Consider the following 12,633-nt stretch of genomic DNA (forward strand, 5'->3'; position numbering starts at 1 on the left):
GCACTTGCTCGGTATTCCGTTGAACCCATCAGTTCGTGAAATGGCAGTGTGATGCATTCTTAAAGTCGAATGAAGTGAATTTCATGGGGGATTGATAGAATTTCAAAATACAACAAAGTAATATTATAAACTATCGAGTACAGTGATGTGCAAAACAATCAGTTATACTATGTACAGTGTCATCTAAACCGTTTTTTAAGATATAAGACCTAGAATAAGACAATATTTTACGCTTTTTGTTACTAGTTAACTATTTTGGTTGACAGTGGGATATGGAATCCAGAAAATTAGATTTTTTAGTATAGTTTAATCGGAAGAAAAACAAAACTGTATTAAAAAACATTATTGTGAACTGTACGTGAATTACTGTGAAAATATAAAAATGATGTGAACAGTTTCTGCAATAATGTCCGCATAATTTATATCTATTAGATAACCCCATTTTTAAAAAATTTAAATAATACATTTACTATTGTATTATACCGGTCATTGATATGAAAGCAGTTAATGTTTATAATGTGTTAAATAATCAAGCGTGAAATGAATTCGAATACCCATTTTAGTAAGGAAATAAATGTTTATTGAAATTACATCATGTAAGTATATTGTATTATACTCTATATGTTTTCACATTTTGTTATTGTAGTTAACATGTTTAACATATAATTTCATAATATAATATATAATATCAATATTAGTAAACTAAGAATTTACACATATAAAAAAAAATATATATATATTTTTAAAAATAATTATTTAAGCATTATTTTATTCTGAATAAATAATAATAAACTTTGTTATATATGAAATAATAAAATATTACGTTTCGTGTACACAATAGTGACAATGGCACCAAGACGTGTTGAAGAAATTCCTGCGAAAAGAGTAGCAGCCTCTGGTTGTAAATTACCTGAACAATTACCAGAAGGGGAAATATTAACAGATATCACACAAAACAAATGGAGATTAGGACAAACAATAGGATATGGAGGATTTGGTGATATATATTTAGGTAGTGTCTTTTTGCAAGTACATATTTTTTATTAAAAGTTACAAGTAGTCACAATAAAATTTTTTTATACATTTGTTACTTTACATACATTTCTCTTGAATATTATTTCTGAAATGTTGATGCATGATGTATATCAATATCTTCTTTTAGAAGGTTTCTGTAACATTGTTTCTTATTAAATTATTAAATATACTTGAGATATTTGTTTCATATGTATCTATATTGCAGTATTTGATGGCATCACCAAATCTTTCGACATTTTTTGTTCCAGCATCAAAAAATATAGCTGCTCCAGTAACGCAAAATGCAAAGTATGTGATAAAAATTGAACCACATAATAATGGTCCATTGTTTGTTGAAATGAATTTTTATATAAGAGCAGCTCGTAAAGAAATGAGTAAGTCATTGTCTTACATGCAATATTTATGTGCAATATGTAAACTGTGTTTTGTTTATACCTCTTTATGCTGAATTACAGTTGAAAATTGGTGTAAATCACAGGGGAAAAGACAAATAGGTGTTCCAACATACGAAGGATCAGGCTCTCACACATACGGAGGTCAAAAATACAGATTTCTAGTAATTCCAAGATACGGTGTAGATATTGGGAAATTGTTTTTATCAAATGGACGAAAATTACCAATTAAACTTGTTAATAGGCTAACTCTTCAAATGGTATTCAATTATTAACAGAATGAATTATTAACACTAGGTTTATGGAGCACTAAAAGTGACTATTTTACATTAATTTATAAAAAATAACGAGAATGTGTCTATCTAAATTTTTAGCCATTTTAAAAATAATATATACCCAAAGAAATAAATTTGTTGAATAATTCCTCATGAATGCATCTTTATAATCTCAATAATCGTAAATTAAAGATATTAGAACGTGTCATTTTGACGCGTCCCGTAAACCTAGTGTTAATGAAGTGAAATGTAAGAATTTAATTGAGCTCATATCTCTATTTAATTTTTGTAGTTAGATGCACTGGAGTATATTCATAGTCGAGGATATGCTCATGCAGATATTAAAGGATCAAATATTTTATTATCTTTGTGTAAAGAAGCTGAAAATCCAAAACTGTCACGGGCATACTTAGTTGATTATGGATTAGCTTATCGTTTTCGTACTGGATCAGGTATCCATAAGCCATTTGTTCATGATGAAAGAAGGGCACACGAAGGAACATTAGAATTTACATCGCGAGATGCACATCATGGAAGTAGGTCTTATAAGGACTATGTCAACTTTCTAATGGTGTACTATATTACTTCATATAAAATGTACATTATTTCAGCACATTCAAGAAGAGGAGATCTAGAAACATTAGGATACAATATATTGCAATGGTTATGCGGTAGATTACCATGGGAAAAAGAAAATGACACTATACCATCAATGTTGGATCCAGACGATGTTCATGCACAGAAAGAAGTCTTACTTTCGAATTTACCATTATTTATGGACAAATGTTTCCCTTCCAAGAAGAAGCCTCCACCTTGTAAGTTCAACATTTTTCCATTAAAAAATGAAAAATATCTTTCTCTCTTTTAAAAAATGTAACCACGAATACTAATATCTTTTTTCAGCCGCCATTGTGGAATACATGAAGTATATTACTGAATTAGGATTTGAAACGAAACCTAATTATTTCTATTTGCGTAGTCTGTTTCAAACTGGTCCTAACCAGAAAAACGATGTTCCTACATGCTTATATCGTGTAAAAGAATCGAACGAAAATATTCCTTTCCCTATGTCTTTCAAACGACCGTATTTGAGAGAAAGAAAACCCTGTAGACCAGTTAATGGCGAGGTAAATACTAAATTTAATGGTTGATAACTTCTAACTTTTTATATTAGCTCAATTAATAATAATAATCATTATTATTGTTTGTAGATTCGCGTTACACGAAATACGCAACCTAAATTAAAGCCTGTAGAGAGGAAAGAATTTAGTTGGGAAGCAGTATTAGCATTACATCCAGATAAACTAGCGAAACTTACTATACAGCCGCCACCATCACCACTTACACCGCCACCATCACCACCGCCTCCATCATTGCCCACATACGCCATGTTAAATGTGATACAGAGGATGAAAGAGAAACAGTCAGGCTCTTTTCGACAGAAATCATTATTCAAATCTGCGGAGTAAGTATGATATTAATTTCATGAAATATTTTAATAAGCTAATCGGTCTTCCTAAAATAAATAATATGTTTTTTTGCATCCAGCGATCTTAAAGCAAAATGGATGACCCCGGCTATGGAGCAAATAATTCAACTCAGAAAGAAATCTTCAACGCCATCCTCGCTTTTGTCTAAATCATCACCTCGTTTGACACGTTCGCGGGTAGCGAAACTAAAACGTACGTGAATTTTTATATTTTTTATGAGGAATATATTTATTAAACATGATTTATTACCATGATTATGAATTTTGATTGAACTATATTTTTCCGCAGGACTTGGAGATAAGACATCTTTCAAACAAATAAACAGAAACAAAAGGAAAAGAGGTTCATCATCATAAGTAGAATTGAGTTTTTATTGCGATTGTAGTTTTCATTCCTTGAACAACGGAATCATCAGCGAGTTATCTAATTAAAAAGGTGTATAATTAAGTATTATTCTCAATTTGTTTATTTAGATTTTATAATAATATACTCTTGATGTTCCTGTAAGAAGGACAAATTTCTAGCAATGTCTCAGGTGTGTAATACACCAATTTTTGTAAGACTGCTTTATAATTATAATTTGTTAAATAACAAATTATATTACTAATATAAGATTTTTTAAAACTAATTGTACGGCGAACAAATAATTATGAACAGTTGACGTATTAGTTACAGAAATTACACTGCTTCCTCTTAGAAATATAATTTCAATAGAATTGGGAGATATCGTTCATAGAAATTAGCGAAAAGGATCACTACTTCCGCGAAGTAATAAGTTCTGTGAAGATGTAAGTATTTCATAATTACTTCTCACGGTGATCACATGATCTGAATATTAAATTAGATATACATTTCACCAGACTTTGAATCATTTCCTAAGTTTGCAAAATGACGAGGAAAAATCATACTTTATAAGTGTTACAGTAGAATTGACTTTCTAACATTATAATAATGTACATAAGATTCTCAACAATTTTTTAATCATTCTTTTTGTTTCATTATCATGATAGTGGCTTACATGTTTATGACTTAAATACTATATTATACTTGTACATTACTGATATCGTAATTTCATAATAATTATACGAGTGACAATTCTTAGTTTTCTTGCAGAGAAAATTTTAAATTCGGTATATTAGCGAAAATTATGTAAATGATTCTATTAATATGAAATTATAATACGATTATAAAACATACGAAGATTGCCGGAAGTATAAAAAAAAATATAGTATATTTCGGCATAATATAATGAATTATAGTGAAATATGTGTAAAAATGATTTGCATTCGTAAGCTGTTGTTCCACACTCTCAACAGACCAGTATTGAACTACTAACTGCTTATATATATATAAATAATAGTAATTATAATAATAATAATATTATTATTATATAAATTATTATTATATAAGCAATTATTGTATAAGCATATGTATATCCAATGGCTTACGTTTTTTTTTATTATATTTACAAATTAGTATCAAACAGAATGAGTGTATAATATAACTGAAAGGAATGATATTTCAATCCATTCTTAAGTTTTGTACGCAAAACAATTAAAAAGCACACGTTTAAAAATCAGTCTCCTAAGCTTATGTTTTATATCTGATCATGTTTCTGTGTAATTTAATAAGGTTTTTTTCAATTCGGGCCCATACACGTACAGATATAAATAAATCAAACTCAACCAGTTAATGTATATACTTACTTAACAAAGTACATTGTATAGACGAAAGTGATTTTTTTTTTTTGTCGTAAGTTTGTAATAATGTATTTGTATCTTCTTAAGTTACATGTACCTGTGCCACAAAAGCAGTGTTGTTAAAGACTTAAAAATGTATTGTAATTCAATAAATACACATGCATTTGTATTTTCTTCCATAATGTTATGTTGTTTATCAAATTTCGTTAATATAATTATACTTACGATCTTCCTTCGTACGAGTATGCTTTTATATAATAGTTATTACAAACATTAATATTATATTGACATTTCAATCTTTCATTTCATTAAGCAAATAAAAATACATTAAAACTAGTTAACAGCACTGCATAAAAAGAATTGTAATCATTAGAGTATCTGTATGAAAATTTCCATTAAAAAATCATAATAATTTATTAATCATTCTTTATGAAATCAAAATTAGACGAATGACACAAGTGCAGGTGAATACTGTCCAGTCTGGACAGAAAATGTTAAAAACTATGTATATTTACTCAACTCACAGTATAAATGTGTCAATCTATTATAGTAAATTTGTATATTATTGTATATTTGTGAGAATATGATTACTAAAAATGATTATTTTATTGACTATTTAATTTTTTAAAACCTGTATGTAACTATATATAATTCACCTTTTCTTTTATATAAAAGTCTAACAATAATCTTTAAAATTATTTAAAATTTACAATATATCTTCAGTTCATATTATTATAATTATATTATAGTTTATATATTATAGTTTTTTTGAAGATTTACTTCGCGAACATTAAAGACAATATAAGATGAATTTTTTTTAATTTGGTTTTCTTTGTTCATAAATACATACGAACGTATGATACACATTTAGAAATAATTACATTATTTTTCTATATATTTATAATGATATATGATAGTAGCGGCTGTAAAATAACATGCTTTAGTTTCCTAAAAATTGTTTGTATATTTTATAATTCATTTTTCATTGTGCCATCGTCTTACGGCAATATTTCAAATTTTATTATAAAGCGCCATTCGACAGGAACAAATGGGTGATCTATATAATTGTAATGATCGATCCTACCATTGTCACCGAGTTACTACGTCACACACACCACAGACTCTGCCAAGAGACGAACATCACTGTTGCAAATAACAACTTCGTTGCACCTAGCGGTATATTCATCAAGCATCCGTCGAATCGGCTTGTTTCCTTCAGAGTGCCCCAGAGTGCCCTACCCACATCCTGAATAATGCAACCACGCCCGTGAAGTTTCTTTTTGTGAATTTCAATATTTTTCTAACTCGTTGCAAATATTTAGTAAATATTTCAAGTAGACATGGCAAAAAGTATTAAAAGACGCTATTGCCACATCTTGAAGAACAATGAAATAGAATATACAATGAATCTCGTTTGTTCGTCCACAGTGTAGTGAGAGACCATTCGTTCATTGATTCAGATATGCATAACGCATTCGTAAAGAATGTTTAGTTTTGTACCTGGTGCTTAGTGTCATCGACGGAGAACATATTATAAAAATAGTATTACATTCTTACACAATTTACAATGATACTGTTGTGGTTGCTTATTTATTTTTGTACACGTGTACTTAGTCAAAAATACGAAGGTTGTTTTATAAGTTACATGTCAGATCCCGATCTACCAACCCTTATATTAAGTCACGCTAGCGTGCCAGCGGAATGTATTAAAGAATGTCGATTACGTTATTATATGTAAGTATTATAAGTAATATGATTTCTTCTGTTAATTATAAATAAAATAATAACACAGATACATTTTATACATGCTTTCCCAGGTTTGCTGGATTAATGAATGATCAACAATGTTATTGTGGTAGTAACTATGGAAGGAAAGGTATGTCTACTTCTTGCGTCCTTCCTTGTACTGCAGATCCAAATAATTATTGCGGTAGCCACGAAGCGATGAGTATATATTCTACAGGGCAGAAAGGTATCTTTATTAAGTATTACTATAAGAGATCGATCAACATTTTGTATCTGTGATTTTAATATAATTGTAACTTGAACATTTGAGGTCCTAGTCCACCAAGAGGTGCACAGATAGTTCGCAGTAAACCTACTAGCTTGGAAATTACATGGGAACCGCCTAATATATTTAATGGAAATATTATATTTTATACTTTGAGAGCAACAGTTATTCAGACACATGCTTCTGATTTGTTACCGACTGTAGAAAGTCAAGTACAAGGAGAAGCTTCAAACAATACTATTTTACAAGGTTTACAACCTGGGACAAAATACAATGTGTCCATCATTGCTACAAATACTCAAGGGAATAGCAAGCCTGCTTATGTTTCAGGGTGGACACTAATAGCTCCACCTAATAAACCAGCTATTCCAAAAGTAATAGAGCAAACGAGCACTACTATCATTGTTTTACTCACAGAAGGGAGTAGTGATTACGGGCCTGTCAGTGCGTACCAAGTATTTGTTGTTCAACCTGGTATAATACCTCCGTCAGGACCGAATGTTACATACTATAATTATGAAAAATCAATGGAGCAAGGGCTAGGATATTATATTACAGCAGAATTTATATCCTCCGACTTTTACAAATATAAAACGTTTACAGTCGGAGATGGTAAAATGATTGGCGGATATTATAATGCACCATTAAATGCTCAAATTGTTCCGCGTCTAGGTTTGGCAGTGATTTCTAGATTTCAAAGGGAAGAACAATTTGCTTATTCAGACCTAGTCATCAATATGAAAAATTATAGCGAGAACGAGAAGAATGAAATGGATGCCATAACAATTGTTCTTTGCGTTGCAATTGGTGTTCTAGGAGCGTTGTTAATAGGGTCAGTAGTATTATACTTCGCTTTACGACGACGCCATGAGAAATTTCGTATGACAAAACTTCCGGAACAGCAAGAACTTACATTGCAAGGACCGCTGTACGAAGTTGAAAATATAGCGTACATTCCAGATGATGTACCTGAAAGAGTTAATCATTATCAAGAACTAAAGAATAAAGTGTGGACTATACCGCAAAATGTATTAACAATTAATGACACTGTAATACGTAGAGGAAGATTCGGTACTGTCCACACAGGTTTAGTTGAGAAGGATGGAGCATCTTCTTCTGTAGCTATTCATAATATAGCAGACAAATTGTTAAAAACATCCGATAAAAAAAAGATGTTAAGAGAGTTAGATGTTTGTATCAGAGCATCTCCAATGAAATACCTTGCAGATCTTGTAGGAACTTGCGAAACACAAGATACTTTGTATGTTGTACTTGAACTACCAGTTCAGACATTGAAAAGCCGATTGATAGCTGCTAGATCTGGAAATATGTTTCCATTTAATCAAATACTGCCTATTGGATCGATGATAGCGTCAGCTTTGCAGCATCTTGAGCATTATAAAATTGTACACGACCATCTATGCGCGCGAAGCATAGGTATTTGCAATGATTGGACACCTAAAGTAATGGGTCATGGAATCTCGAAATACGCATTAGAAGAAATTAAATACACTCGATGGACAGCTATTGAGAGTCTTGGTAATAAAAAGAAACATATACCAGGCGTTGTTTGGGCGTTTGGTGTGCTTTTATGGGAAATGCTCAGCATGGGTGGCACACCATATTCTAATTTCACGCTTGACAGTGAAGTAGAAGAAGCAATTCAGCAAGGAACTAGATTATCTCAATTAATAGATACTCCTGATCCACTTTACGAAGTTATGTCATCTTGCTGGCATACGGATAGCAGAGAAAGACCATCATTTTCAGAACTTACAAGATTGGTAAATATTATCTCCGATTGTTTTATATCAAACGTCAACTATCTTTTTATTAATACATGCTTCATTATGTTTTGTATTTTAGGACACCTTAAGCATTTGTCCCATCACTTCGATTACAGAACCATACATTCCAGAGTTAGAATTATATTAACTTTATCACTGAGCAAATGCTCATATTTTTATAAGATTTACGTAATATTTATTAAGCGTTGTACATAGTTCTATGTTTACAATACTTTTAAACATTATCTTCGTTTACTTTATGCAGTTACCATATTTTTTTTACATTTTATATTTTTATATTTATTTTAAAAATTAACTTTAATACAAGTATTACTAGTATAATACTATCCGTCCACGAAATTTAGAATAAGGCTAAAAAGATTACATTTTTTTGTGAAATATAATTTTCTACTTAGAAAAAAGATGAAGCAGTGATAATACAGCTGGAATTAAATATTTTCAAGCTCATAACATGATTATAATGCAGCAAAGTACTTATCAATGTTTTGTGTCAAAGAAAAGTTTTATTACGGAATAAGTATATCTACTTAAAGGCAGTTATTATACAATGATCTATCGTGTTATTATTTTACGTATTTTTATTAAATTTTAAGTGCATTTTTTTGCCTAGTCTGACTTTTTAAAATATTGTATATCAAAAATTATACATATATACATACATAATCATTCCTTCAATTCATAAAATGTTTACAAGATGGTAATGAATTTATATATTTATTACACATTTTCTTAAGAAATTATGTGTAAGAGAATAAAATGATCTCAAGCTTTATATATGTACATAATACATTGACTATCAGTATTCATTGTAAATTTGATTTATTGTTTTAAACTTAAGTTTAGCTATATGTGTTCTATATGTGTTTACAAAAAGTTTTGATATTGTGTAATGTATGTGCATTTAACTTTGTACGCAGTGTTAAAGAGAAATACTTTAATACAAGATTTAATTATAATATTTTTGCACGAATTATGAGATCTGTTTATTTTATTTCGCCTGTAAATTGTCCATTTCGTGAATAATAAAACTAAACCTATACAACTCTTGTTTATACAAAACTACAAGTGTATTACAACATCGCGAATATGTAAGTACATATATGTTTATATAAACAAAATAATATAATAGCGTCATTATCAAGTGTCAGGAATTTTGAAATAATATGATAACATATGTCAAGTTTCAAATTTGTTTAAAAAATGTAGACCTTTGAGTTCTACAGTTTTTGTACACCCTTATGCGAAGTAGATATGAAAGTCGTTTTAAATGTGTAGAAGATACTTCAAGAAATAGATATTACAAGAAATTCTACATATCTATTAAACATTGTTTTCTACCGTATTATGTTTCAAATATTGCCGCCTTTTCCAACGTTTCCAATTTTCCATATGCAGTTTTGTCGTTCTCTTTGTGGAGACCTCTACATATGTATGTATTTACTTTATTGGCACTTTGAATGTGCATAAATTTATTATCGAACATAAATCAATAATTTTAAAAGCATGAAATAAAAGGAAAGATCATCGAATACATTTGTATCCAGTTCATGTTCATGTGTCCCAAAGAGTATAATTAATTATAACCACACGTGAATATGGCTGTGACAATGTTTACACGTTTTACAAATATACGAAATGTAATGAATGTCAATAATATTAGTGCAGTTGGAGGTGCATTAAGTGTAAAACGACATTCGGTAAGTTTAAATTATTATATATTATTTAATGTATTACTTAATTCATTTCCGATATGTTGCTTTTATAACCTACAAATTTATCATAATACTATTCCAATGATTATAGGATGTTAGATCTAAACGTTATACCACCACATTCGCGACTGAAATGGAAAAACTTGTAGTTAGTGAAGGTCAAAAGCCAGTTAAAAGACTCAGTAAAGCTATGAAAATATATTTGGAGAAATCTAAAGAATATTGTAAGTTTCAATCTGTAAGAATATCGCATATATATCTTACAAAATTTCATGTTGTTATTCACTTGAACATATGTAAAAAGCAACTATTAATTATTATTAGGTGCACTTATCGAAAGGGAAACGATAAAATATGAAATTGGGAAGCGACATTTAGCTAACATGATGGGCGAAGATCCATATGAATTTAAGGACTCAGATATTCAGGTATGCTATATTTATTGGATATGACAAATAATTTTTTTACCTATATGCTTATAATATTTTTGAATAAAACATTTACTGTAATATTAATGAAACAAAAGTATAAGAAGGAATTAATGTGTTATTAATGAAAACTAATCATCTTTTATAGAGAGCAATAAGGTATCTGTTTCCTTCTGGTATTTATGATTGGAGGGCACGTCCCATGATGTCTCATCCAACAAAAATATATGGAAATCGGAAAGAAGCACAATTCGATGAGACTGGAAGACCATACCACTGGTTATTTTATACTTGCAAACCACAATATAATCAAATATTATACGTAAGTAACACTGTAATTTATATACATTTGTCTAATACATATGCAATATTTTCTGTAGTCACAGAATATTCTTATGTGTAGAACGTCGCAGAGTTCTTGAAAAATTTAAATAAAAAGCAAGATCAAATGATTGAACAAACAAAACTACCTTCTGCTGAGGACAAATTGTAAGATCAAACTATTTCACTACATTTATTTTGTTTTATAAAAGTATTTAACATTATCAATCATTGCAGTAATACATTGGGATCCACCTGGATAACACAAGATGAACTAGAAAGCAAGTTATTGGAAGAACTTACCACACAAGATGCAAGTACAATATAATTTCAATTTTGTCTCCTATTTTCATAACATATTTCCTCCGAAAATTACTATGTTTCCATTTATTTTAGTATGAATACTTTACTAAATCCATGGACAGATTAACAGAACATCCTTTGTCTGCGCATCATTCTGAATTCATCATGAAATATAGAAAAGTACTGCAAAGTATTACTCAAAATTTGAAGCTTCCACGGGTACGCATTTGGAGAATAATATATATCACAATTAATTTGTTTCGTTTAAAAAAAATAGCACGTATTTTTATTACAGCTCCAATATGATAGCAATGACAGACCTTTTGTCGTAATCAAGTGTAAGTATGTAAAATATTCACATTATATAGGGTGTTTTTGAGTAAGATCAATACAATTTCTTTTTATATTTTATATCAATTCTATTTTTATTATGTATAACTTAATTACCATTAATTAGGTTTTTTTACTTAATATTATTTGTTTAGGTAAAATAATTCTATTTATTACGTAATATGAAGTGAATGCAGATTGGAATTAATTTCAAATTTCAGTATATACCACATTTTGTTATCTATTGTCTACTATTATCTACTATAGCTTATGAGATTTTTATATTTTTAGCATCTAAGAGAAAAACTGCAATAGCAGATGTTAAAGTGACAGGCCAAGGATCTGGAATTATTACTATAAATGGGCAGGATATATCTTACTTTCCGCTTGTGCAGGACCGCGAACAGGTAAGTTTTTATAAATAATTCGAATAACAGATCATTTGAATAATAGTAAGAATTTTGTATTTTCATATTGTTTATTTTTACTGAAAAAACATTTCCTCTTATCATTCAATCCTATGTAGAGAGTTCATTTTTAGTATTGGTATGTACACATTTAGCTTGTTTACCAAGGTAATTAACAAAAAGTCATAAAAGTTTATTATGGAGATTGCGTAATATGTTATTGATATCGACATTCTATACAAAAATAATAATAATTTGATACAAAATTTAATAATTCGGTTCATTTGTATGGAAATGTTGAATATTTACCTTTCACAATTTTATCATAATGTGTTATGTTATATCTTAATTTTGTTAATTTTACATAAACATATCTAACTAACAGTTTCATAATGATAACATTAATAGACAATCGACTGTA

General features: G+C 29.3%; 3 protein-coding genes across 5 annotated transcripts in view; all 3 read left to right on the forward strand.

Annotated features, from left to right (window-relative positions):
* LOC143352719 (serine/threonine-protein kinase VRK1) overlaps positions 1 to 5,481 on the forward strand; it is a 103,774-nt gene extending 98,293 nt beyond the window's left edge. The window contains exons 1-10 of one of the 3 annotated variants that reach the window (XM_076785435.1): positions 37 to 596; positions 842 to 1,012; positions 1,284 to 1,409; positions 1,491 to 1,687; positions 1,995 to 2,238; positions 2,314 to 2,517; positions 2,606 to 2,829; positions 2,914 to 3,167; positions 3,251 to 3,384; positions 3,481 to 5,481. In XM_076785435.1, the coding sequence (XP_076641550.1) occupies positions 575 to 596; positions 842 to 1,012; positions 1,284 to 1,409; positions 1,491 to 1,687; positions 1,995 to 2,238; positions 2,314 to 2,517; positions 2,606 to 2,829; positions 2,914 to 3,167; positions 3,251 to 3,384; positions 3,481 to 3,548 (1,644 nt within the window). In that variant the 5' untranslated portion in view covers positions 37 to 574 and the 3' untranslated portion in view covers positions 3,549 to 5,481. Of the gene's footprint in view, positions 1 to 36; positions 597 to 841; positions 1,013 to 1,240; positions 1,410 to 1,490; positions 1,688 to 1,994; positions 2,239 to 2,313; positions 2,518 to 2,605; positions 2,830 to 2,913; positions 3,168 to 3,250; positions 3,385 to 3,480 lie in introns of those variants that run through there. The other 2 variants (XM_076785436.1, XM_076785437.1) reach the window with 2 other exon arrangements.
* Positions 5,482 to 6,019: 538 nt separating this feature from the next.
* LOC143352717 (putative inactive tyrosine-protein kinase Wsck) lies at positions 6,020 to 9,681 on the forward strand. The gene is made up of 4 exons (XM_076785433.1): positions 6,020 to 6,626; positions 6,710 to 6,864; positions 6,949 to 8,687; positions 8,770 to 9,681. Exons 1-4 carry the CDS (start codon positions 6,460 to 6,462, stop codon positions 8,836 to 8,838), a joined length of 2,130 nt encoding a protein of 709 aa, XP_076641548.1. The 5' UTR covers positions 6,020 to 6,459; the 3' UTR covers positions 8,839 to 9,681.
* A 460-nt stretch (positions 9,682 to 10,141) lies between these two features.
* Mrps9 (mitochondrial ribosomal protein S9) lies at positions 10,142 to 11,694 on the forward strand. Its single transcript, XM_076785443.1, has 7 exons — positions 10,142 to 10,408; positions 10,515 to 10,647; positions 10,748 to 10,851; positions 11,000 to 11,173; positions 11,255 to 11,340; positions 11,410 to 11,489; positions 11,569 to 11,694. Exons 1-7 carry the CDS (start codon positions 10,307 to 10,309, stop codon positions 11,571 to 11,573), a joined length of 684 nt encoding a protein of 227 aa, XP_076641558.1. The 5' UTR covers positions 10,142 to 10,306; the 3' UTR covers positions 11,574 to 11,694.
* The last annotated feature ends 939 nt before the right edge of the window (positions 11,695 to 12,633 follow it).

This window comes from Halictus rubicundus, chromosome 3 (assembly GCF_050948215.1).
Source record: "Halictus rubicundus isolate RS-2024b chromosome 3, iyHalRubi1_principal, whole genome shotgun sequence".
Taxonomy (NCBI): Eukaryota; Metazoa; Arthropoda; class Insecta; order Hymenoptera; family Halictidae; genus Halictus; species Halictus rubicundus.